This window comes from Podarcis muralis, chromosome 10 (assembly GCF_964188315.1).
Source record: "Podarcis muralis chromosome 10, rPodMur119.hap1.1, whole genome shotgun sequence".
Classification (NCBI taxonomy): domain Eukaryota; kingdom Metazoa; phylum Chordata; class Lepidosauria; order Squamata; family Lacertidae; genus Podarcis; species Podarcis muralis.
The window spans coordinates 3,615,165-3,640,856 of record NC_135664.1 but is presented as its reverse complement, the minus strand read 5'-3'; the positions used below and the strand labels follow the sequence as shown (position 1 = coordinate 3,640,856).

General features: G+C 44.8%; 1 protein-coding gene across 1 annotated transcript in view; it reads right to left on the bottom strand.

Annotated features, from left to right (window-relative positions):
• The window catches only part of LOC144329086 (uncharacterized), a 52,959-nt gene extending 29,526 nt beyond the window's left edge, over positions 1-23,433 (bottom strand). The window contains exon 1 of the mRNA XM_077935594.1: positions 23,292-23,433. Coding sequence (XP_077791720.1) covers positions 23,292-23,433 — 142 coding nt within the window. The remainder of the gene's footprint in view (positions 1-23,291) is intronic.
• Positions 23,434-25,692: the final 2,259 nt, after the last annotated feature.

Genomic DNA, 25,692 nt, shown 5'->3' with positions numbered 1-25,692 from the left:
GCCGCTTCTTCCTCTCTTTTCCTGGATGCGATTATTTCAGCGCTGAGTTGTGTCACCGCTTCTTCCAGGGAAGCTATTTTCTGTTCTGTAGTCATCTCGCCTGACTCTTGTGAGCTCGCAAGGCACCAGTCTTCTGCCCTCCCTGCCTCGCCCCCGCAGCGATGCTTGAGGCGAAGAAAACCGATGAAACTGTGAGACGAGGCTTACTGTCAGAGACGGCCCCCAGGTCTCAGCTCACAGAAGACCAACGCTAGTCAGCAGAACTGTACAAAGTCTTTATTGAAGTTTAGTTCCCATTTTCAAACCCTAGCGTGCGTCTCTACGTCTAGACCCTAGACCAGCGAAGCCTCGTCTGAGTCTCCGCCCCCTGTACACCAGTTTAAGACTCTAGCCTTACTCCACCTTCTACGTTTCTCCTTCCTCCTCTGGGTCCTACTACCCCCCTGGGTGCCTTCCTTCCTGGACGCCTCGGAAGCGGACCCTTCGGACTCCTCCCCCTCTCTTCGGCGGGCTTTGGGACCCGGCTCCCTCTCCGGGCTGCTCATTGCGCCCCCCTCTTGTACATTTGAACTTGGCGCGCGCGCGCTGCCCCTGACCTTCCTTTTGACCATTTCCTCGCTCTCTGATGCAGGCGTGGCTAACCCTGACTCATGTCCTTCCGCTGACGGAAAGCTGCCTGCTGCCGATGCTTGGGACTCCTCCCCCTTACTGCTCTCCGGTGGGGAAGCTGGTCCCGATTTCCAGCTGCTGCTCTCTGAGTCCCCTCTGGCCCCTCCTTCCTGGGGTGTTCCCTCTGGCAACCCCCTAGCTCTGACCACGGGAGCCCCTTTCTGTGAATCCTCTGATTCGCTGGAGAGACTTAGAGACCTCGGATGGCTATCATCGCTGACCTCTCCCTCGGATTCCTCTCCCTCGGTCTCCAATCCCTCCCTTTCCTGTCCCTCTGCTCCTGAACCCCTGACAGTATCATTTTTGAAGAAGTCCCTTTCCTGCAGCTAGTCAGCCATTCTTTTTGACTGCTGGATCATGAGGTGAAGGAGAGGAAATTAGGAGGAGCTTTTGAGGGGGTGGAAAGAAAACCTTTGCTAAGTTTTACAGACATACATCATTTGTAGTTGGTGAGCTGCATGTGCATCTGTTCCTGTCTTGGGTCAGGCTGTGCTGCTTCTCTCGATCTGCCACCTTCTGTGTCCAGTGAGGTCACACAGCCCTGCCACTGCAGAAACCTTTGGAGAAAACCTTCCACTAACCATTCTGCATTCATAAAAAGCTCAATTCATCTGTGTCTGGCTGGGGGGATTTTATTACTGGCATTATCATCTACTCTTTGCTCTCCGCTGACGAATGCATGTTGCAATGGTGTGCCCATAAAAATACTCCGGTGGATGGATTCTCCTGCTTCTCTGTAGCCTGCCAAAAGCATATGACACTTCTCAGGCATTGCACCTCCTGTCAGATAATTGCATCTCACTCTGAAGGAAGCCCAATCAAAATCGCCTTAGCCTTAATCGGTTTTATTGATCATTAAACCCCAGAGTCACCAGGTCTGCTGGATTTTAACAAGCGCCTCACAAGAGAGCACTTTCAATCAAAGCTAAATGACGACTTTCGGAAGAGGTTCAAAAGATTCTTGTTTTCTAGCTTTTGCTTCATTAAGCCTGTCAGCCTTCCGTATAGATGAGTTTTGTCAAGATATTAGAGTCCCACAGGGGCTCCAGTACAGCATTTGTCAGGCACCTGGTGCAGATTGTTGTAAAAATGTGGCTATCTGTGTGGCTTAGGCCTAGAGCTGAACTGGAGTAGATTTTCATGGCACTTTGGTTCCTGCAACAAAATATGTGCTTTCTACAGTATAGGTATTTATCAGATCAGTAGGCAAGTTGTGAAAATTTGACCCAACCATAGGTGCCAACTTGCACCGCAGATTGCAGGCGGGAGGCGCAGTGTTGTGCATTGTGTGATGTTGTGATGTCACACGTGTATGACCCTGGGCTCCATGCTTGGCCTCCCAATGTGTGTGTGATGCTTCCCACCAGCACCACCAGCACCCTCTGCCCACGGACATGACCCAGACTGCTGCCACCGCCTGCCTGCCTCCCACCACCTTCCCTTCGCAACTGGCCAAGGCTTCCACCTCCGCCGCAAGGCCTCCATTGAAGCCTGCTGCAGCCACAGAGAGAAGTGCAGCCCAGCTTCCAGAAGGATGTCTGCAGATGTAGCGGACCGCAATGGAGGCCTTGGAGTGGATGTGGAGGCCTTTATGGGTGGTGAGTGGGCAGTGGGGGTGCTCTGCCACAGGCTGGGGGGCAGCTTCCCCTCTGTGGAGCCACCATGCTCCTGGCTTGTGCGATCAAACCCGAACACGAAGCTGAACCCAAACAGTAACTGTAATCGTTACCCTAACTGTTAACCCTAACCCTAACCCTAACCCTAACCCTAACCCTAACCCTAACCCTAACCCTAACCCTAACTCTAACCCTAACCCTAACCCTAACCCTAACCCTAACCCTAACCCTAACCCTAACTCTAACTCTAACCCTAACCCTAACCCTAACTCTAACCCTAACCTTGTTAACCCTAACTCTAACTCTAAAACCCTAACCCTAACCCTAACCCTAACCCTAACCCTAACCCTAACCCTAACCCTAACTCTAAAACCCTAACCCTAACCCTAACCCTAACCCTAACCCTAACCCTAACTCTAACCCTAACCCTAACCCTAACTCTAACTCTAACCCTAACCCTAACCCTAACTCTAACTCTAACTCTAACTCTAACCCTAACCCTAACCCTAACCCTAACCCTAACCCTAACTCTAACCCTAACCCTAACCTTGTTAACCCTAACTCTAACTCTAAAACTCTAACCCTAACCCTAACCCTAACCCTAACCTTGTTAACCCTAACTCTAACTCTAAAACTCTAACCCTAACCCTAACCCTAACCCTAACCCTAACCCTAACCCTAACCCTAACCCTAACCTTGTTAACCCTAACTCTAACTCTAAAACTCTAACCCTAACCCTAACCCTAACCCTAACCCTAACCCTAACCCTAACCCTAACCCTAACCCTAACCCTAACCCTAACTCTAACCCTAACCCTAACCCTAACCCTAACTCTAACCCTAACCCTAACTCTAACCCTAACCCTAACCCTAACTCTGACCCTAACCCTAACTCTAACCCTAACCCTAACTCTAACTCTAACCCTAACCCTAACCCTAACCCTAACCCTAACCCTAACCCTAACCCTAACTCTAACCCTAACCCTAACCCTAACCCTAACTCTAACCCTAACCCTAACCCTAACTTTAACCCTAACCCTAACCCTAACTCTAACCCTAACCCTAACCCTAACCCTAACCCTAACCCTAACCCTAACCCTAACTCTAACTCTAACCCTAACCCTAACCCTAATCCTAACCCTAACCCTAACTCTAACTCTAACTCTAACTCTAACCCTAACCCTAACCCTAACCCTAACCCTAACCCTAACCCTAACCCTAACCCTAACTCTAACCCTAACCCTAACCCTAACCCTAACACTAACCCTAACTCTAACCCTAACCCTAACCCTAACCCTAACCTTGTTAACCCTAACTCTAACTCTAAAACTCTAACCCTAACCCTAACCCTAACCCTAACCCTAACCCTAACTCTAACCCTAACCCTAACCTTGTTAACCCTAACTCTAACTCTAAAACTCTAACCCTAACCCTAACCCTAACTCTAACACTAACCCTAACCCTAACCCTAACCCTAACCCTAACCCTAACTCTAACCCTAACCCTAACCCTAACTCGAACTCTAACCCTAACCCTAACCCTAACTCTAACTCTAACCCTAACCCTAACCCTAACCCTAACCCTAACCCTAACCCTAACCCTAACTCGAACTCTAACCCTAACTCTAACCCTAACCCTAACCCTAACTCTAACCCTAACCCTAACCCTAACTCGAACTCTAACCCTAACCCTAACTCTAACCCTAACCCTAACCCTAACCCTAACCCTAACTCTAACCCTAACTCTAACCCTAACCCTAACCCTAACCCTAACCCTAACTCTAACCCTAACTCTAACCCTAACCCTAACCCTAACCCTAACCCTAACCCTAACCCTAACCCTAACTCTAACCCTAACCCTAACCCTAACCCTAACCCTAACTCTGACCCTAACCCTAACTCTAACCCTAACCCTAACTCTAACCCTAACCCTAACCCTAACCCTAACTCTAACTCTAACCCTAACCCTAACTCTAACCCTAACCCTAACCCTAACTCGAACTCTAACCCTAACCCTAACTCTAACCCTAACCCTAACCCTAACCCTAACCCTAACCCTAACCCTAACCCTAACTCGAACTCGAACTCTAACCCTAACTCTAACCCTAACCCTAACCCTAACCCTAACCCTAACCCTAACCCTAACCCTAACCCTAACCCTAACTCTGACCCTAACTCTAACCCTAACCCTAACTCTGACCCTAACCCTAACCCTAACCCTAACCCTAACCCTAACTCTAACCCTAACCCTAACCCTAACCCTAACCCGAACTCGAACTCTAACCCTAACCCTAACCCTAACCCTAACCCTAACCCTAACCCTAACCCTAACCCTAACTCTAACCCTAACCCTAACCCTAACCCTAACCCTAACCCTAACCCTAACCCTAACTCTAACCCTAACCCTAACCCTAACCCTAACCCTAACCCTAACCTTGTTAACCCTAACTCTAACTCTAAAACTCTAACCCTAACCCTAACCCTAACCCTAACCCTAACTCTAACCCTAACCCTAACCCTAACCTTGTTAACCCTAACTCTAACTCTAAAACTCTAACCCTAACCCTAACCCTAACCCTAACTCTAACCCTAACCCTAACCCTAACCCTAACCCTAACCCTAACTCTAACCCTAACCCTAACCCTAACTCGAACTCTAACCCTAACCCTAACCCTAACTCTAACTCTAACCCTAACCCTAACCCTAACCCTAACTCTAACCCTAACCCTAACCCTAACCCTAACTCTAACCCTAACCCTAACCCTAACTCTAACCCTAACCCTAACTCTAAAACTAACCCTAACCCTAACCCTAACTCTAACCCTAACCCTAACCCTAACCCTAACCCTAACCCTAACCCTAACCCTAACTCTAACCCTAACCCTAACTCTAACCCTAACCCTAACTCTAACCCTAACCCTAACCTTGTTAACCCTAACTCTAACTCTAAAACTCTAACCCTAACCCTAACCCTAACCCTAACTCTAACCCTAACCCTAACCCTAACCCTAACCCTAACCCTAACCCTAACTCGAACTCCAACCCTAACCCTAACCCTAACTCTAACCCTAACCCTAACCCTAACCTTGTTAACCCTAACTCTAACTCTAAAACTCTAACTCTAACTCTAACCCTAACCCTAACCCTAACCCTAACCCTAACCCTAACCCTAACTCGAACCCTAACCCTAACCCTAACCCTAACCCTAACCCTAACTCGAACTCTAACCCTAACCCTAACTCTAACCCTAAACCTAACCCTAACTCTAACCCTAACCCTAACCCTAACCCTAACTCGAACTCGAACTCGAACCCTAACCCTAACCCTAACTCTAACCCTAACCCTAACCCTAACTCTAACCCTAACCCTAACCCTAACTCTAACCCTAACCCTAACCCTAACCCTAACCCTAACCCTAACTCTAACTCTAACCCTAACCCTAACCCTAACCCTAACCCTAACTCTAACCCTAACCCTAACCCTAACCCTAACTCTAACCCTAACCCTAACCCTAACTCTAACCCTAACCCTAACCCTAACCCTAACCCTAACCCTAACCCTAACTCTAACCCTAACCCTAACCCTAACCCTAACTCTGACCCTAACCCTAACTCTAACCCTAACCCTAACTCTAACCCTAACCCTAACCCTAACCCTAACCCTAACTCTAACCCTAACCCTAACCCTAACCCTAACTCTAACCCTAACCCTAACCCTAACTCGAACTCTAACCCTAACCCTAACCCTAACTCTAACCCTAACCCTAACTCTAACCCTAACCCTAACCCTAACCCTAACTCGAACTCTAACCCTAACTCTAACCCTAACCCTAACCCTAACCCTAACCCTAACCCTAACTCTAACTCTAACCCTAACCCTAACCCTAACCCTAACTCTAACTCTAACCCTAACCCTAACCCTAACTCTAACCCTAACCCTAACCATAACCCTAACCCTAACTCTAACCCTAACCCTAACCCTAACCCTAACCCTAACCCTAACCCTAACTCTGACCCTAACTCTAACCCTAACTCTGACCCTAACCCTAACCCTAACCCTAACCCTAACCCTAACCCTAACCCTAACCCTAACCCTAACCCTAACCCTAACCCTAACCCGAACTCTAACCCTAACCCTAACCCTAACCCTAACCCTAACCCTAACCCTAACTCTAACCCTAACCCTAACTCTAACCCTAACCCTAACCCTAACCCTAACCCTAACTCTAACCCTAACCCTAACCCTAACCCTAACCCTAACCCTAACTCTAACCCTAACCCTAACCCTAACCCTAACCCTAACCCTAACCCTAACCCTAACTCTAACCCTAACCCTAACCCTAACCCTAACCCTAACCCGAACTCTAACCCTAACCCTAACCCTAACCCTAACCCTAACCCTAACCCTAACTCTAACCCTAACCCTAACCCTAACTCTAACCCTAACCCTAACCCTAACCCTAACCCTAACCCTAACCCTAACTCTAACTCTAACCCTAACCCTAACCCTAACCCTAACCCTAACCCTAACCCTAACTCTAACCCTAACCCTAACCCTAACCCTACCCCTAACCCTAACCCTAACCCTAACTCTAACCCTAACCCTAACCCTAACTCGAACTCTAACCCTAACCCTAACCCTAACCCTAACCCTAACTCTAACCCTAACCCTAACCCTAACTCTAACCCTAACCCTAACTCTAACCCTAACTCTAACCCTAACCCTAACCCTAACCCTAACTCTAACCCTAACCCTAACCCTAACTCTAACCCTAACCCTAACCCTAACCCTAACCCTAACCCTAACTCTAACCCTAACCCTAACTCTAACCCTAACCCTAACCCTAACCCTAACCCTAACTCGAACTCTAACCCTAACCCTAACTCTAACCCTAACCCTAACCCTAACCCTAACCCTAACCCTAACCCTAACCCTAACTCGAACTCTAACCCTAACCCTAACCCTAACCCTAACCCTAACCCTAACCCTAACCCTAACTCTAACCCTAACCCTAACCCTAACCCTAACCCTAACCCTAACTCGAACTCTAACCCTAACTCAAACCCAACCATAATCCTCAACCTGTGCCTTTTTTTTTTTACAACACTTTGCCCATTTTTGCAGGGGTTTTTTTGTTTTGTTATTGCTTCATTTTGTGGGTTTGGATGCTTTCTTTGTTTCTTGCTGTGTTGCTTCATTTCACAGGTTTTTAATGGGCTTTTGTCTTTCTTTTGGTATTGCATCATCTTTATTAGCTTTTTTGCTTTCTGATGCATAGCCTTTTTTGTCAGTTCATAATAATTTTGCCTTTCCTTCAGTTTGCATTTCTTTGGTTTCTCGTAGTTCTGCTTCTTTGCAATTCATTTTTGCATTTCTGGGTTTTTTTGGCTTGGTTTAGGGGGATTATCAAATCTCATAAAATTTAAGAAATACCACGAGAAACACAAAAACCAATAAATATTCCCAAAATGTAGCAATACCAGAAGAAACATGAAAAACAAGCCAGATCAAGGGAAAAGAAACAATTCACCAAAAACCCCAGAACCAATCAAAGTAAAAGAAGCAAAACAACAAAATGCAAGAAACAAGCAAAACCACCCTAAATTAAGGAAATCAGCAGAAACCAAAAGAAGCAGCAAAGCTACAAGAAACTGGAAACAAATATAAAAAGACAACCAGAAACCCAACAAGCAGGCAACTTGTGGGAGTCCAAAATCACTACAAACCCTGCCTCACTCTCCCTTCATGTGCAACAACGCAGTGTGTGGACTGTACTCTTGTTGGCCACTTGGTATGAAAAGTTGGACCTCCCTGGCTTATAGGCTTATGAGGGCATCCCAAACTTTGGAGTTCTAAACTACCCCTTATTCTTATTTATTCTTATTTAATCACAGTGATTAAATCAAAGTGCAAAAATATCTATCATGTAATTGCATTGTGTATTCAGTTGTGGACTGTTGACCCATGCCAATAGCCTGAGAAAAGAGTCAGATGGCAAGCTATGCAAACACCAGCTCCAAAATTTGAAACCTTTCAAGTCAGAACAGCTGGATGAACCCACAGAATGAGGGAAACCCGCTCATTCCTATTGCTTACAGTTCCCCTCAGTGACTTCAAAGAGTTCAGGAAGCATACATGGTTCCTCCTCCACCACCAAAACAAGTTTCATAACCCTGTGAGGTAGGTTAGACTGAGGGACAGTGACATGTTCAAGGTTATTCAGTGAGCTTTGTAGTGGGGATTTGAACCTCAGCCCACCATATCCTAGTCTTAACACTCTCAACACAGGGCATTGATTCATTTATATCTTACCCTCTGCTCCCAAGTAACCAAGCTGCGTAAATAATGCAATTCACATCGAGACTACTCGTTTTTATTTATTATAAGACTTAATGTACTGTTGCCAGAGATTGTCTTCCATGGCGACACTAGGGCTCTCCCAGTTTGTTTCGGGCCCCACACATCAAGCAGGCCACACGCTGGATTTGATCTTTGCCATAGGCATAGATGTGATCATGTCTCCTTCGATGAAGGTGCCATGGTCTGATCACTACACTCTGAAAGCCAGGATTGACTTCCCCACCCACCCTGCTTAGGTGGCAAGCCGATATGGGCTCACCCGCAGAGGCTGATGGATCCTGATAGATTCCGCCAAGCCTTGTGGGACCTTGCTCCCCCTGGCGACTCATTGACTGAGCTTGTTGAGGGCTGGAATGTCCAGCTCCTGGCAGCCATTGATGAGATCGCACCTAAGCGCCCTCTGCGACCCCGCAGAAACCGGGCTCCCTGGTTTACCGAGGAGCTCTGGAAAATGAAGCGGGACCTCAGACGGCTAGAGCGAGTATGGCGGGGTGCCCGTGACGGAGCCTCAAGAACATCTTATAGGGCTTTTATGAAAACCTACGAGATGGCGATGAAGGCTGCTAAGAAGTCTTACTTCTCGGCCTCCATTGCATCCGCTAGCTCTCGCCCGGCGCAATTATTTAGTATTAGGTCTTTAATTTCCCTTGAGGGACAGCCAAATTTAAATAACAATTTGACACACAGCTGTGAGGCATTTGCGAGCTTTTTTGCAGAGAAGATCTTGTTGCTCCGCCATGACCTCCCTGCCAATTTGGATACAATAAAGGAACTGGAGGCCCCTCGACTGTCCTCGGGTCCAGTATTGGACCACTTCGACCGGATATCCCCAGCCAATGTGGACAGACTCCTCTGAGGGTGGCGCTTGGGGGGGAATTGTCATCGCGCCACTCCTTGGTGTGTGGAGTACCTCAGGGTGCGATACTCTCCCCGATGCTTTTCAACATTTTTATGCGTCCCCTCGCCCAGCCGGAGTTTTGGGCTGGGTTGCCATCAATATGCTGATGACACCCAACTCTATCTGTTGATGGATGGCCATCCTGACTTGGCCCCAGACACACTGACCAGATGTTTGGAAGCTGTGGCTGGATGGTTATGTGGGAGCCGGTTGAAGCTAAATCTTTCGAAGACAGAGGTCCTGTGGCTGGGACGGGATGATATGGGATTGGGGGGGCAACTCCCATCTCTTGTGGGGGCGCAATTAGTGCCAGCGCCATCCGTTAAGTGTTTGGGTGTAATCTTTGACACCTCCCTTTCCATGGAGGCGCAGATTGCAGCTATAACAAAGGCGGCATTTTTCCATCTCCGCCAAGCTAAGCAGTTGGCTCCTTACCTCTCTCGCCCTGACCTAGCCACTGTGATCCACGCGACGGTCACCTCCAGACTGGATTATTGTAACTCGCTCTACGTGGGGCTGCCCTTGAGACTGACCCAGAAACTCCAGCGGGTGCAGAATGCTGCAGCGAGACTCCTTACGGGGTCCTCACTGTGAGATCACATTCACCCGGTGCTATACCCGGTGCTATACCAACAACCCTCTCACCAACTGCAACAACTGGTATTCAGTGGCATAATGTCTCCAACAGTGGAGGTAAAATATAGCCATTGTGGCCAGTAGCCATTGATTGATAAATTTATGAAGGATAAGGCTACTTCTCTTTTAAAGCCATCCATTGCTTGCAGTGGCTGTGTGAGAGTGAGATTGTGTCAGTGGTTGTGTGAACAGCATGCTTTTTATATTGGCTGGGAGTTAAAGATCTAAACAAATTAAATCTTAGTTGTCTAGATATAGATATCATGTAAAAGTAAAGGTAAAGGGACATCTGACCATTAGGTCCAGTCTTGACCGACTCTGGGGTTGTGGCGCTCAACTCGCTTTACTGGCCGAGGGAGCCGGCGTACAGCTTCCGGGTCACGTGGCCAGCATGACTAAGCTGCTTCTGGCGAACCAGAGCAGCGCACGGAAACACCGTTTACCTTCCCGCCGGAGCGGTATCTATTTATCTACTTGCACTTTGACATGCTTTCGAACTGCTAGGTTGGCAGGAGCAGGGACTGAGCAACGGGAGCTCCCCTCGTTGCGGGGATTCGAACCACCGACCTTCTGATCGGCAAGCCCTAGGCTCTGTGGTTTAGACCACAGCACCACCCGCATCCCTAGATATCATGTACTTGGGTTTAAAGTAACTGATTTGAGTTTATCATTTTTATCATTGATGTTCTATAATGTGTTTTTAATGTTGTACACCACCCTGGGATCTTTTAATAAAGGGTGGTATATAAATTGCTAATAATAATAATAATATGTCTGTTCATAATTTATTTAGATTTGTCGTTATTGTAAACTGCTTCAAGCTCTGTGTGTTCATTTGTCAGCAGGTGGTGCTGCTGCATCTAGAGTTGATTACATCCTCACCGAGAAGGGGAAAACTATATAGTATAAATGGAAGCAAACATATGTCCTTGACACAGACACCTCAGTGAGGACATGTGATTTATTTTGTGAGTGTGCACTTGTGAACTATATTGGCTACCCATGATTGTGAACCATATTGGCTACCCATGATTTAAAGTCCAGCAGCTTCTGGAAGGCCAAAGAATTCACATCACCCTATTACAGAGCCATACACTCCTTGGAAGGACCAGGGCTATGGGTGTTAGTGTTTTTAAGTGACTTTCAGGCTGCAGGCCTATACTCACTTACCTGGAAATAAACTCCATTAAATTTCCCCGAACATTTTTGTTAGATGGCAGTGGCTGCTGCTACAAGTGAGGTGGCAGCAAGCAGAACTTCCCACTTGATAGATCAGCCACCATGACAATCTTCACATGCAACATTGTACTGGATAACTGTGGGGAGAAGGAAATGACGGCTTCATCACACACACACACACACACACACACACACACACACACACACACGAGACAGACACCAGTGGCAACTTTCATTAGTGACAACTTAGCCAGAGCTGAGTTAGCCACCTGCCCAATGGCTAATTTTGGATGGTCTTTGCTTAGCGTTCTCTTCTGCTGAATGACCTGAGCATAGATCATTTCATGCCAAGCATTTCTGCCTAATAAATAAATAAATCCATAAAATGGCCAGGCAATTGAACTTGCTTGTAAACTGCAGAAAACCAAAGAATGTTTTACAGCAAATATTTCAGCAATCTGCGATGCTGACAATAAAACAATTGGAAAGCAAAATGCTGGCAGAAACCTCAAAGTGTACATTGGGGGGGGGGGGGAATGTTTGAAATGTATTGTGATGGGCTATTCTGCAAGACAGCAGTTATCTAGGAAGAAGAAATAAATGGTTCACAGAATACAGAAAAGCATATTCAGCGTAGCAAATGAAAAGGGGGAAAGAGGGCAGGAAGCTGCAAGCCTTATCAGTCACTTAATTGCCTGATTTTCTATATGTCACTGAATATTCTGTTTTATAAAACAAGCACCAGCTCCTCATGCAACCTTTAAAGATGCTACTTAGAGCCAAGCAAAGTATTTCAGAAGAATTCCCTGAGATATCATTTTATCGTAACACATTCTTATCATCCTATATTATCCTAGCTGCATTGTGTTTTAAAAGTGCTACTTTTCCGATTGCATAATCAATTACAGAAGATTTTCCTTAGATACATACCAATATAGAACAATTCTAGACTAGGGATAGGGGAGAGATGTGATTCAGGTCACATTTAAAACTGAATCAATGAGATTTGCACTTTCAGAAATAATCTGAAGCTGTCCTTCAAAATTTGCACTAACTTTAATTTTGCAGAAAAGTTCTCCAGCCAAACAATCTTCACAAGAATGCATGAATATTGAGGAAATGTGCAATGGCACATGGTAGTGACAATAACATGCAAAAATGTGTATATTAGTCAAAATTGCACACGAAAATCTGTTTATTAGGAGAAATTCACACTAAAATCAAGATGAATTTTCACAATGACTTAAAAAATAATAATCACAAATTGCTGTTAAAATGTGGAGAACTGAATTTAAAGTGGGGAAAATGAGAAACTGAGAGAACCCAAACTGAAAGAGCATTTCATCCCTACACTTGACATAACAGCCCTGCTGAAAAGTGTGTCTGAATGCCCTTGGGGCCCATTCTGCTCCCTTAGCATGTTCAATCGAATATTTGAGAGAGCCGATCCTTGTACCATAGAGTAGGAAACCTCAGGTCCTTGGCCAAAATAGGACCTCTGTCTGGTCTATCAAACATTCCAAATCCACATGGAACAGGGAGAACTGGCACGGGCAAGAACGATTACATCCTACAATGCCCAGTCATGTGTCAGTGCAAATGAAAGGGTGAGATCCTTCAGGTACCCTGGTACCAGGCTGCTCAGGTTTTGAAAGCTCAAAACCAGCCCTCAAATTAAAGTGAATAGGAACTAAAAGGGAAATGTTTGATGCCTGCATGACAACTGGTGCAGTTATGAAATGATGCAGTTGTTCCTTACACAGAAAATTAATGACCTTATTTATATTCCCCCCAATAGGGTTGTCATACGCCTGGAATTTCCCAGACATATCCAGAATACTGCAGTTGGAAGCAGTGTCTGGGTGGAAATTGTTAAAATGTCCTGGAAAATACAGACATATGGCAGCCTATGATGGCAGTGTCGTTTTGGGCGATTTTCCTTAAAAAATAGCCCCCAAACTAATTCTTCTTATGCAAATTTGGCAAGAAAGCCCAACAACTTTTCTATCCGGATGTTCACTGTTTGAAATATGGCAACCCTACATCCAAATATGTTGTTGGCATCTGTCTGTCTCAAGAGACAATGGAGTGCGCCTCCAGGGGTGAAATCAAACCACTGTGTTAGCAGCGCTGAAGTAATCTCCCTGGGGCGCAAGCCTGGGCAGTGAGTAAGGAGGTCCTGGGCTGCCCAGAAGATCAAACCCTCCTCTTGGCCTTACTGATCTGGTTCAAATGAAAGCAGAGCAATAGCTTCCAGCTGCAGGAATTGCTGAAAGGAGGCATACAAGATGCCATCAAATGGTCTTAGGGACTCCACTCTGGATTTGTGTAGGGTTTCCTCCTTAGCCTTTCTTCTCCCTAAGAAAACCCACAAGGCAGGGGAGGTTTAGGATCAGAGTTTTCCTCTTCCTAGATGGGTTACCTTCTCAGGTTGATGAGCCTCATCTGCCTCTCACTTTCCTCTACAATAAATGGTTATCGAACGTAAATCAATAGGCAAAGCTAGCAGCCTTATTCAATTCATTTTTAAACTGTGGGCCTTCAATGCACTAGTCCCTAAGAATTTTAGAGGTCAATATCAGAATGCTGATTTGTGTCTACAAGACAGCTGGGAGCTACTGCCAATGCTGAAGCATAGGAGCTTCCACTCATAAATGCACATGAGGGTATGTCACCTCACCCTTGCCTTATGGGTGGGTTGGCCCTGCTTGGCATGAGTCTTCAAGTTCATGAAGGCAGGAATATGGGCACCAAGTCTATAGCAACTACTATTAACTTGATCAACAAGCCACTTATCTATGTTTCAGTTCAACAAAGATCCTTGTTGTGGGTGCAAGTGTTTTCCCTGAAACCTTTATTATAAGCAGTGGAACATTGCACAATGTGAATTTATACAAGGCAAAATGTGAAGTACATCCTAGCCTAAGGAAAACCAAAAGATTTTCAAAAACACTAGCAAAAATTCCTCTAGGGGTCTTTGCACATCTCAAAAAGGGCTTGCAACTGACAAATATAAGCAGCAAACAAACATTTGTTCACTTGTCATGTATTTTACATGAGAGGAAGCAAAATAGCAGAATAGCAGCATTGGAGTTTTTCTATAATACTTACTTCCAAACTGCTTTAATGTTTCACCTCTCAAAAAATGTGGACATCATCCTGAGTTTGTGTTTCAAGGTCTTGCAACATGAAATGTGTAGGTGGCTCACTCTAAAATGAGATTTAACAGTGAGCTTACCCAGCAAAATCCATTCCATTTATTGAATAGTGAAGTAAAGATCAGTGCTCATAGCCATCAAGAAGCTCAGTTCCTTTATAGTTATTTATAGGCAAGACATTTTAAAAGTGATATAAACACAAGGGGGGGGGGGAGCCTTCAGACTGCAAAAGAATAATTTTGTTGGAAATAAATTCGTATTTAAAAAATGAAACTTCTACTCTCTTTGGACACAGTTCCCCCTCTCCCTGCCCAAAGCATACCATTAAATTGCAAACTCTAGGGGACAGCATTTGTTAAACCAAACGTATTCCAGGATCCTTCAGAAATTGTTTCTAGGACTAATTATCTTTTTGTTCAGCTGAGACTTGAAAAGAGAGTGGGTAAGCTAATAAACATTTAAGATTGCATTTTTATATCTAAGCCTAACAGATGCAAAACAATTAATGTAACCTAAATCAATTATTTACAAACAATTAGCTGCAATAATAGGAGCACTGCAGAAACATCTCCTCATACTGGGCACAGGCCATGCTAAGTTAGATTGTTTCATTGCTTGCAGTTTCCTTAACTGGCTGACTTGGTGTGATGGCATTGACCATTCCAGCTACTCAGCGAACAAACCTACAAGCAGTGGAATGGTTTGAGTCCAATTACCGTGAGAAGGGTAGTTCTCAGTTTGGATGGAACTGTGGACGAGGAAGCTTTATGGGGCAGGTTAAACTTAACTTCCTGACCTGGGAAGAAGCTCATTGGCCATGCTACCACTCATGCACTTCTTTGGAGCTTGTTATGATCTCTTTTGGTTTCAACAACCTTGAACAATCCATAGGAAAAAAGAGGCGTCAGCCTTGCATCCAGCCTCACAGCAGAGCAGGACAAATTCAGCTTCCTACATGCATACATTCCTATGAATGACAAGAAGCCAAATGAGCTATGGAGTTACTAAGCTTAGAATTGGGGTGAGAAGAGGCGTTCTTAACCTGTGAGGATTGGTGGGATGGAATGAAAGAAAAAAGGACTTGTAGTTGGAAGTCAAATGGAATATGTTCCGGAATTCCGTTCAACTTCCAAAATGTTCAAAGCCAAATCACAGCTTCTGATTGGCTGCAGGAAGCTCCTGCAGCCAATCAGAAGCCGCGGAAGCCCCGTCGGACGTTAGGGTTCACAAACCGGAAGAATCACTTCTGGGTTTGCGACATTCGGGAGCCAAAATTTCCGAGGTGTTCAACAACCAAGGTACGACTGTACAGTGCTACCTTGGGTGACATATGCGTCAGGTTACAGACTCCGCTAACCCAGAAATAGTACCTCGGGTTGAGAACTTTGCTTCAGGATGAGAACAGAAATCGCGCAGTGGTGGCGTGGTAGCAGCAGGAGGCCCCATTAGCTAAAGTGGTGCTTCAGGTTAGGAACGGACCTCCAGAACGAATTAAGTTCGTAACCCGAGGTACCACTGTATTTGCTTCCTGGTAAGTTTGGGTGGATGAGAATGAGCAACCAGGAAGGTAGTGGGAGAGAATAAGCTGTGTGACAGTGCAGATGTGTCTTGCTCAGAGTCTCCTGAAACCTGGCAGCACCACTGCCTCTCCAGTGCCACACATTACAGTGATGAAAACCTGTCCTGATCCACCGGCCCAAAGATGGACTTGTGGGAGTGGTTTGCTGAAGGGATACCAAAAAAAGATGTCAAAAATCAATTCTGGTAAGAGTAAACTTACAGTGCTACTGGAGGCAGCACAACAATGCTATAGAACGGAGAGCAGGAAGTCATTGAAATTTGAAAGCGGCACCCGCCCTGTGGAACGCCCTCCCATCAGATGTCAAGGAAATAAACAACTCTCTGACTTTTAGAAGACATCACATTATTATTATTATTATTATTATTATTATTATTATTATTATTCTGTTGAGAGCTGCCCAGAGTGGCTGCGGAAACCCAACCAGATAGGCGGGGTATAAATAATAAATTATTATTATTATTATTATTATTATTATTATTATTATTATTATTACAGATAACTCCCCTCTCTGGCCCAAGAGCCCAGCATTCGAGGGTCCACAGATAAGCACAACATCAAAGCAAGACAATTAGCATATATCAAAGCAAGTGAATTTAAACATATATGAACTCATTCTTACAACAACTACCAATTAGTTTTGGGGTTATCTTGACCACCAAGATGGCGTTTTCCAGAACATTCCACCTTTGGTTCAACAAGATAGTTTCCCTGGTTTATTATAGAAAAGGGAATTGGGTAAAGGAAATGCACTTTCAAAAGACTGAAGTATGTAGCTCTCTACAAAAAAAAGTGGTTTTTCAATCAAGGCAAATTTATGCACACAGTAAGCCAGTCACATTTTTCTAAATTGAGGCTAGAAGAATCCATCCTGAATATAATGACTGCATTTTCAGACAACTGCTTTTCATTTTGGACAGTGCTTCACAAAACCCATTTCCTTACAAAGTTCACATAATATATAACATTATAAAATTATATTTTAAAAGGATTCCATTTCTTCATAGGCAGCACTATTTCTGGCAGGCTTTTTGCATTGGCCATGCTTTGGGGGACAAATTCTGCCTTCCTGTGTCTAGTGTCTGCTTCATGCTAGCCCACATTTGGCAAGGGGGTCATTGGGTGTGAATGGGAGCGGAGTTGGTGAGAGGGGGTGTGGGAGGTTTGGCAAGGTGTGTATGCAAGTTTACCGAGGGGAGTATACCTCTGGCAAGCCAAGTGAGAAGGGGCATAGTCCCTAGAGTGTGTACCAACCAAGTGGAGGAAATTGGCAGTGTGATGAACCCCAAATTTCCCAACTACAACACAAAAGCAAAATTTGTTAGGGTTTTCTCTTTGTATGCACCATGGAAACTTCAGTCAAGCAGTTAAGCTCCTCAGCTTGAAAAAGTTGTTTTTAGAAGAAGAAGAAGAGTTTGGATTTGATATCCCGCCTTTCACTCCCTTTAAGGAGTCTCAAAGCGGCTAACATTCTCCTTTCCCTTCCTCCCCCACAACAAACACTCTGTGAGGTGAGTGGGGCTGAGAGACTTCAAAGAAGTGTGACTGGCCCAAGGTCACCCAGCAGCTGCAGGTGGAGGAGCAGGGAAGCGAACCCGGTTCCCCAGATTACAAGACTACCGCTCTTAACCACTACACCACACTGGCTCTCCATTTTAGCAATGTTATTTTACTTGGCACACTCAAAGCACACTCTATATTTACATACTATATACACAAAGGATTATTTGCTTCAAAGTCCTTGCTGTGTTAAAGTCCACAGCCAAGCCTAAGTTCAGTTGCTTGCAAAGTCCTGTAACCCAGGGGCATTGCGCTGTTTGCCCCCGCCTGGGGCGAGTACGCACACACCCTGCCCCCGTCACTGGTCAGGTGCTCGTGCGTCAGGCAGGGGAAGGGTGAGGAGAGTGAAGAGCACCCTCTGCCCTCCCCACCCTGCACTGCCACCGGACACTGGGCAGAGCGCGGAGGGCGCACAACAAGGATCTTTGCGGGGGGGGGGCATCTGGTTTATACCCCCCAGACTGTGCATCCAGGGCAACGGCACCTCTGGTACCCTCCATGCTGTGCCGCTGCTGTAACTGATAGAGTTCTTTGACTTTTGCAGTCTGGCAGTTTCCCAGCTTCTTCCTCAGACTCTCTCTTCAAAAAGTCTTCACTTGAATCCACAGTTCCAACAGATAGCCTTCAAAAATTCGTGAAATCTCCTACTACGACCCACACAGCACACTGTAACCTGAGTCCTCCTATACACAAATTACTTGCCAAATCTGCCCAGTAATAGAGATAAGAGAGTCACAAGATGTCTGCAGGTGCATTGTGGGGAATGAGTCATCTCTGCTGACTCATGGAGGATAAACCCATTAAGTGCATTCCTTAATACATATTTGTGGACACATCAAAAGGAAACCTGAGTGGGACTACCACGAAAGAAAAAGATTGTTCTTTGGGTTCTGCCAGCTTTGATAAATCCATTTCCTTGAGATAATGGAGTTAACTAGCTTTTCCCATTTAGCCGACCAATATGATATTTAGTGCAGATTACTTCAGTCTTTAAGATCTCCATGTCCCAGTATAACAGCTTATCACTGATGCACGATGTTTATGAAACCTGTTTCCTAACAGCATACAATTTTTTTATTATTTCAGTTTTAACAAGCCCTTGTGCACTGTAATGAATAAATTTATTTTTGCACCACAGTACATGGTTTTTTTGTATCTGATTAAAGAAACGTGTGCATTAGGCACCAGATAGTGTAATTGTGGTCATTTTCCACACAGCAGGGATCAAAACAATCTTTTCTTTTGCAGTCAAAACATATGCCATTTCAACTAGTTTCAATTAAAGCTATCCAGAGTGCTGCTATGGTGCTTCCTTTAAATGATTTTAATGAGGGCAGATGTTTTTTCAACACCCAGAGGTAGCCTTCTTGAATGCCAAGTAATATCCCCCAGGCATGCATTTAACATTTGAAAACTGTAAATCTATGCACTCTTAAAAGCACAGTTGCAACCATGACCATAGTTGTGCATCTAATTGCACTGGAAAAGTGTCTAAGGCAGTGGGGAACTGTTTTCAGCCTAAGGGCCACATTCTCTTTTGAGAAACCTTCCAGGGGTGGGCAAAGGCAGAAGAAAAAGTGGACAGAGCCATGACTATAAATGTGAGCATTGCACAGTAGCCTAGCTTTGACACATCACCCACTATCTTCCATCCAGGCTATTATTAGAGTGCAAGGATGCCTTCAAGTTAGGCAAAAGCATTCAAGGAGAGTGTGAAGCAAGCCAAGTGAGGGCTGTGAGCTGAGGAAAGCCCCAAGGGACAGATGGAGAGGCCCAGAGAACTGCATTCAGGTTTCCCACACCTGCTTTAAGCTGATATCTGAACAGAAGGGATGAAGTGGTCCATACATCCAGCCTGTGATTAGGCATGCACTATCCATTCAGCAAGGAGTTCTTCACCTGCAAATTTCATCCACTTTTGTGAAAAGGGGGAGAGCTATAAACCGTGTTTAGGTTCAGCATTACAGGTAATGGGGAAAACAGAGCTTCAGCATTAATGTATCTGATACAGATCTGAATAACAAGTCAAACTAGAAATACAGATCCTAATGTTAAATATACAGATAAAATGTGAACTTTGCAACTGGTGCAAATCCCTAGTATGTACACCTTAGATCAGGCATCCCCAAACTGGGCCCTGCAGGTGTTTTGGGACTACAACTCCCATCATCCCTGACCACTGGTCCTGTTAGCTAGGGATGATGGGAGTTGTAGTCCCAAAACATCTGGAGGGCTGATGCCTGCCTTAGATGATACATTGTCAGGGCTGGTTCAGCTGCAGGTCAGCACAGAGACTCAGAGACAAGCAGTAAAGTTTATTCTTTATTCAAGGAAGCAGAATACAGAGAAACCTATGGGCAACATTGGCCTCCAGTGAAACAGCTGCCAGAAATGACAACCTGTGCCTCCCACTTTCCCCTAAGCCGGATGTTTTCCAAGCAGACTTAAACTCCATTGGGGAGTGGTCCTCTGTGCTCTCTGTGCTCTTTGTTTTGCTACAAGCAGGGTTCTTCATGCCCTTGGAGACAAGGGAGGGAGCTTAATACAGTAGGGCCAGTAGGCTCCTGTGAAGTTGCAGCAGCCTCTGTCTCCTCCTCATCAGCTGCCTGTCCTGCATCTGCAGTGCTTTCTGCCTCTGTCTCCTCTCTCTTACTCAAGCCTGTTGCTTGTTCAACATCCAACCATTCTACCCCCCCTTAATCCTCTGACCTGTTCCACCACCTCTCCCCTGGCTTTGATTCTTCCTCCTCTAAGGCTTCCCTAGGGGTTCTCTGGCTGCAGCCTCCCACCACTCCTCATTGTCCAGCAGGTCCCTGACATACATATAATATGCTGAAAGAAGTGCACTGGCTGCCAATTAGCTACCTAATTCAAGGAGCCACTACTGGTATGCAAACCTTGAGAACTGGATAACTAAACTATCCCTTGTATACTCAGTTGATCACTGTGTTGCAAGAGAAGGCCTTCTGCAGATACCATGCAATTCAGAAGATATCAGAATAGTGCCTTTTGTGTGGTGGCACCTGCACTTAAGAACTGCCTCCCATGTATCAGACAATATCAGTTGATAGCTCAGTTGCTAGAGCCTGAGACTCTTAATCTCAGAGTCATGGGTTCGAGCCCCACATTGGGCAAAAAGCTTCCTTCATGGCAGATGATTGGACTAGATGACCCTTATGGTCCCTTGCAACCCTACAAATCTATGATTCTAAGCATCAGCTCTACTGTCTTTTTAGTGCGAAATTAAAAGCTTCTTCTTTCAATGAGACTTGCAATTGAAGATTGTTATCCCAGCTGGTATCTGTACTAAATTTGAAAAGATTTTATATATTTAATTGTTGTTGTTTTAACTGTTAAATGTTAACTTTTTATTTTAAAATTGTGTTTTATACATGGTTTTATTGCATTGTAAATCACTTTGAGATGCCTAATAGGAAGCAATTAATAAATGAAATAAATTATTATTAATAATAACAATAAAAACCACATATTAATCCTCATGTGACGTTTTATGTGATTAAGCATAATTGCCCACACTTCCTTTAAATCTTCACGTTATTGAGAGAAAGAAATAACCACACAGGTTAGCTGCAGAACAGCCTGTGGATCTGGACATGCAGATGGATCATCTGTGGGATTATGGTAGATGCTTTTGTAGGGGGAAGAATGGAGGCATCATGGTGCGCAGAACTTCTATTGCAAGATCTCCAGGGAAGAAGGACCCCCATGAAATTGGGCTAAACAAGATTGACAAATCCTGATAGCTTAGTCATTGCTAGCTAAAACAATATGTAGACCTAGACAGACTTCGTCATTGTATGTAAGATCAATGGAGTAAAAAATTAGTAAGGATTTTTAAATAGCCCATAATGGTTGGAGCACAAAGACGTCATTTGTGTTAATTTGCTGAAGGGCAATCACCAATAACTGATACAGCCATTCTGATTTATATTCATTTAACAAGTTGGCAGCAAGAGAGAAAGGTGAATTGGATTCTCAACTGCATTTAAAAGAATAGTGCTTGCGCTTGAAAGCTTGATAACTTTTTCATGCACTTATCACTTGATGACATCAGTGGATAACTTCCACGTATGGATGGGCTATTGATTTAACATGAGAGACAGAACTTCTGTAGTACCTCTTACATAACACATCTCTTCTTCCTGGCCTTTGACACCTGAGATGTTTATTTGTAGGACTCTTCTTATTTTTTTGTGATTGTATTCTTTGACAATTTTTAAAATTGTTTTTAATATTGCATTTTAGATTGTGGAACCCACATTAGCATGAAGGCTGGGTAACAAAACAACAACAACAAAATGAGTCAGTCAGTTTACACATTCAGTTCAAACACTATTGTTCATGTGATAAGCACAGGCATAGATGAAGCAGTCCCAATGAGCTCAATGAAACCCATAAACACCTGAGCAACACCTTATCCCCATATTCCAAACTTTGCTGCTGCTGCTGCGTCTTGACATTCACATTGGAATGTGATGGAACCCAAACACCTGGGTTTGAAATATACAAATCTGCTTTGTGCATTATAACTTTACTGAAACATATATGTTGAAAGTTCATTAGAACCATGCCAAAGGATGTTGGCCCTATTGTCACAGCCTCTTGGCACTGGGGGAGGGGGAATACAGGCCCTTATTAATTAACAAGAGTAGATTGTGGCTTCACTAAATCTGATCTGCAGTTGATTACTGAGCTGTCAGTCAGTCATGAAGCAAATGTAGAAAAATAGAGCAGCGGCAGCAAGAAGATATTTGAAAGTCATTTCCTATCACATCGGCCCATGATTTTATGGACTATAAAAACGGCAATCGGATTATCAGAAAGGAAAACTGATGAAATATGTCTGGGTTAGATAGGAACATATCTCCCTAATATAAACGGCGCATATCCTATCCTATTTTTACCCAGCTGCCAGGAAAACAAATTATGCCAATGTATTTCAATGAGGCTTCTCTCCGCCTTGCTCAGCCTCAACTTCATCTGCAGTGCCTTAAGCTTTCAGGAAGGCAGATTAACTTTATATTTAAACTTGTTTATTACTAAGATGTAATAATATCCACTGAACTACATCTGCTTAGTATTGAGTTGTCTGAGAGAGGGTGTGTGTACTTGCATGTGTAACATTTTAAAAATATACTCTGAAATTAGCTATTCTGTCCCACTAGTCATAGCTTCCCTTTACTTTCGGCATGGCTAGGGCTCTGTGTGTTTCAACAGGAGCCCAGAGCTCAGAATCCAACTTTCTCAGGATCTTGAAATCCTTCTTTGCTCTTTTTCAAAAAAAGCAGGCTTCTAGTCCCTGCAAAAGATCTGTCTATGAAAGTCCAAAACCTACAGAGCTGGGGTAGAGTTTCAATGCCTTTCCCATGACTAGCAAACCCATAATGAGTTATGGATTATTATTTTAAAAAAAACACAAAACCCAGAAAAAATGCAGAGTAATTTGCAGGCACACATGCATAAAACCTAGGGAAATTTGCACAACTTGTTGTGGAATCCTGCTTTTCCAGGCACTGATTTTAAACTGTTTAAACTGATGTTAAAATGGCTTACACCAGCCTTGTAAGTAAGTCCGCAAGAGTGACTAGCATGCCAAGCAAGCAGGAAAAGTCCTTACTAGCCCCCTGGGGAGGAATGAAGGGCTTTGTTTCTCCCACTAGCTTTGAATGCTGGTTGTGGTTGTGGAGGAGGGCACTTCCATCTTCTGACACCTTGCTTGCTTTCTCTGCTGGGTGCTGAGGGCTGACAGAGCTCTCCATCCTTACACCAATTCACTCACTCACCTGCATACAATTCCTCGTCTTCTATGGCTGTTTGGCATTGTTTGTGGCAGTAGCCAAGAGTATTTAAAAAATAATGGTAGCACACCATGTTTTTTTAAACAACAACAACATTTCCTACCACAGTAAAGCAGTGAGAGCACAGGCTCTGTTTGGTTCACCCTGCCCACAATGAGGAAGAACCCCTTTAACATTCAAAGTGAAGGATTGTGGGGTGGAATGTATCCACAGATGCTGGGAGCACCTGCACTATCACCATTAATAAAATGGCAAAGGCCATTTGCAGCAACGGCAGCTGGTCAGTGTGCCATGGGTGGGGATGGGGGTGGGGGAGAACAATGGCCCCAGTCCCGAGGAGGAAGACATTTTGAGCAGGAAGTGCAGACGCTCCAATCCATCAAGGGTCATGTGCACTGACAACCAGGCTTCCCCCTGGGCTATATCTCCTTTGATTTTCCTCCATTGATCCTAGATGTGATCCTCTGTAGAGGGAAATACTTTGCACCCTTGATTCACCATTGCCCTCGCTGATTCATTCTGTCTGATTCACTGATTCTATAGCGTGCACACCAGCAAACAGATCTGCCATAAGGGCTGCTGTCTGCTATCCTTCCTGACATCGCACATTTCTGTAGAAACGATGTGATGTGACCTACCTTCTCCCAGAGCCTCTGGTGAGAATTATGCTAATGTCGGCAACATGACCCATTTCTTTCCCAGTTTTAAATACATAAAGGATCTTGTTATCTCATCAGCTGACTCTGCATAAAGCAGGTTTGTCACCCTTGCAGGGGCTGCTTGATGCAGTGCACTAAGATGAATGAAACACAGTGCAACATCGGCAGTTTTATAGCTTACATGGAGAGGAATAAACAGAGGTAGAGGAAGGCCACTTCTACTGCTGCTGAACTGGTTATGCACTTAAGCTGCCATCCTGACTCCACTTATCCAAGAGGAAGGCCCACTAAATTCAGTTGGACTCACGTCTGAGTAACCATGTGTAGGATTGCATTAGAGTGGGTTTAACTTGAAAAATATCATGGCTGAGTTCAGTACTTGCATGGAAATCCTGTACAAGGCAATATTGAAATGGTCTTCTTTGGGCATCTTTTCCCATGACAGGCATGGGAAGAATTTAGGCTTCACGATGATTTGCATGATGCTTTTGAGGGTAGAGTAAGTGGCACAGGAGGAGGGTCAATTCCCCTGCATTCCAAGAGCCATACTCTGGGAGGAACTGCATATACAGATGCAAATGTACATCTGAGTTACTTAGGGTTGCCATAGTTCAAAAAGTGAAAATCTAGGAGACTTCCGGTCGGCGCCAGCGTTAATGGCGGTCCTTGCCTCGAGCTCCGAGGCAGGACTGCTCCGCGAGTTCGGGTCTGACCCGCTACGGCGAGCGGGGGACCCCTAAAATCACAGGCGCTGAAGCCTGTGAGCAAGGAGATTCGGTGGGCACCTTTGCGCCCCCCGGTATCGCGAAAGAGCCTTTTTAAAGGCTCCGGAGCGGCATCGGGTGTGAGCGCGGTGCTGAGGATCGCAACCCAGCCCGCGGAGCGAAGCCGCGTCGCCATTGATGGAGAGCGCCGATTCCTTCCTGAAACTACTGATTGGCAACATTACCCGTGAGTAAGAACGACTAATAAAGGGAACGGGACTTTAAAAATTAAGAAGATTTGGTTGAAAACGGGATAGGCAAAAATTAAGGAAGTCTGCCTCCCGGAACTGCATGACCGACTCAGCAACGAAAGAGCAAGCTGTGCTTAAAGGGAACGTACTTTGTTTTTAGACCCTGTTAAACCTAACATCAAAAGAGGACCTCCCCCCCAAAGGGCAGGAAAGGGGGGGAAGAGATTTGACTTAAATCTATCTGCTAAAAAGAAAGGAGCTTTAAACGGGAAACCTCCACTGCCGAGACCTCTGGCCAGGCTGCCGGAGCAGAGAGTGCCTGGAACTGAGCTGTCAAACCGTATTGTGGATACAAATAGGTTTTTCTGAAATAAAATAACCAAGCTTTAGGGGACAAAACTGTAAGACCTGAAATTGCAACAAAGTAGGGTCTCTTTTGGACTTTCACTTTTGGAACTTTGTATAGCCATTTCTCTTCCTGTTTCTTTGTTCTTGTATTGGATACAATGTACTCCCTCTAGAGGACTGAAAGAGAGACTGTTCTATTGAGACAGAAACTGTGGGATTTTCCACTTGCAACTATTCCTGTGGGAACGACCTTGAGAT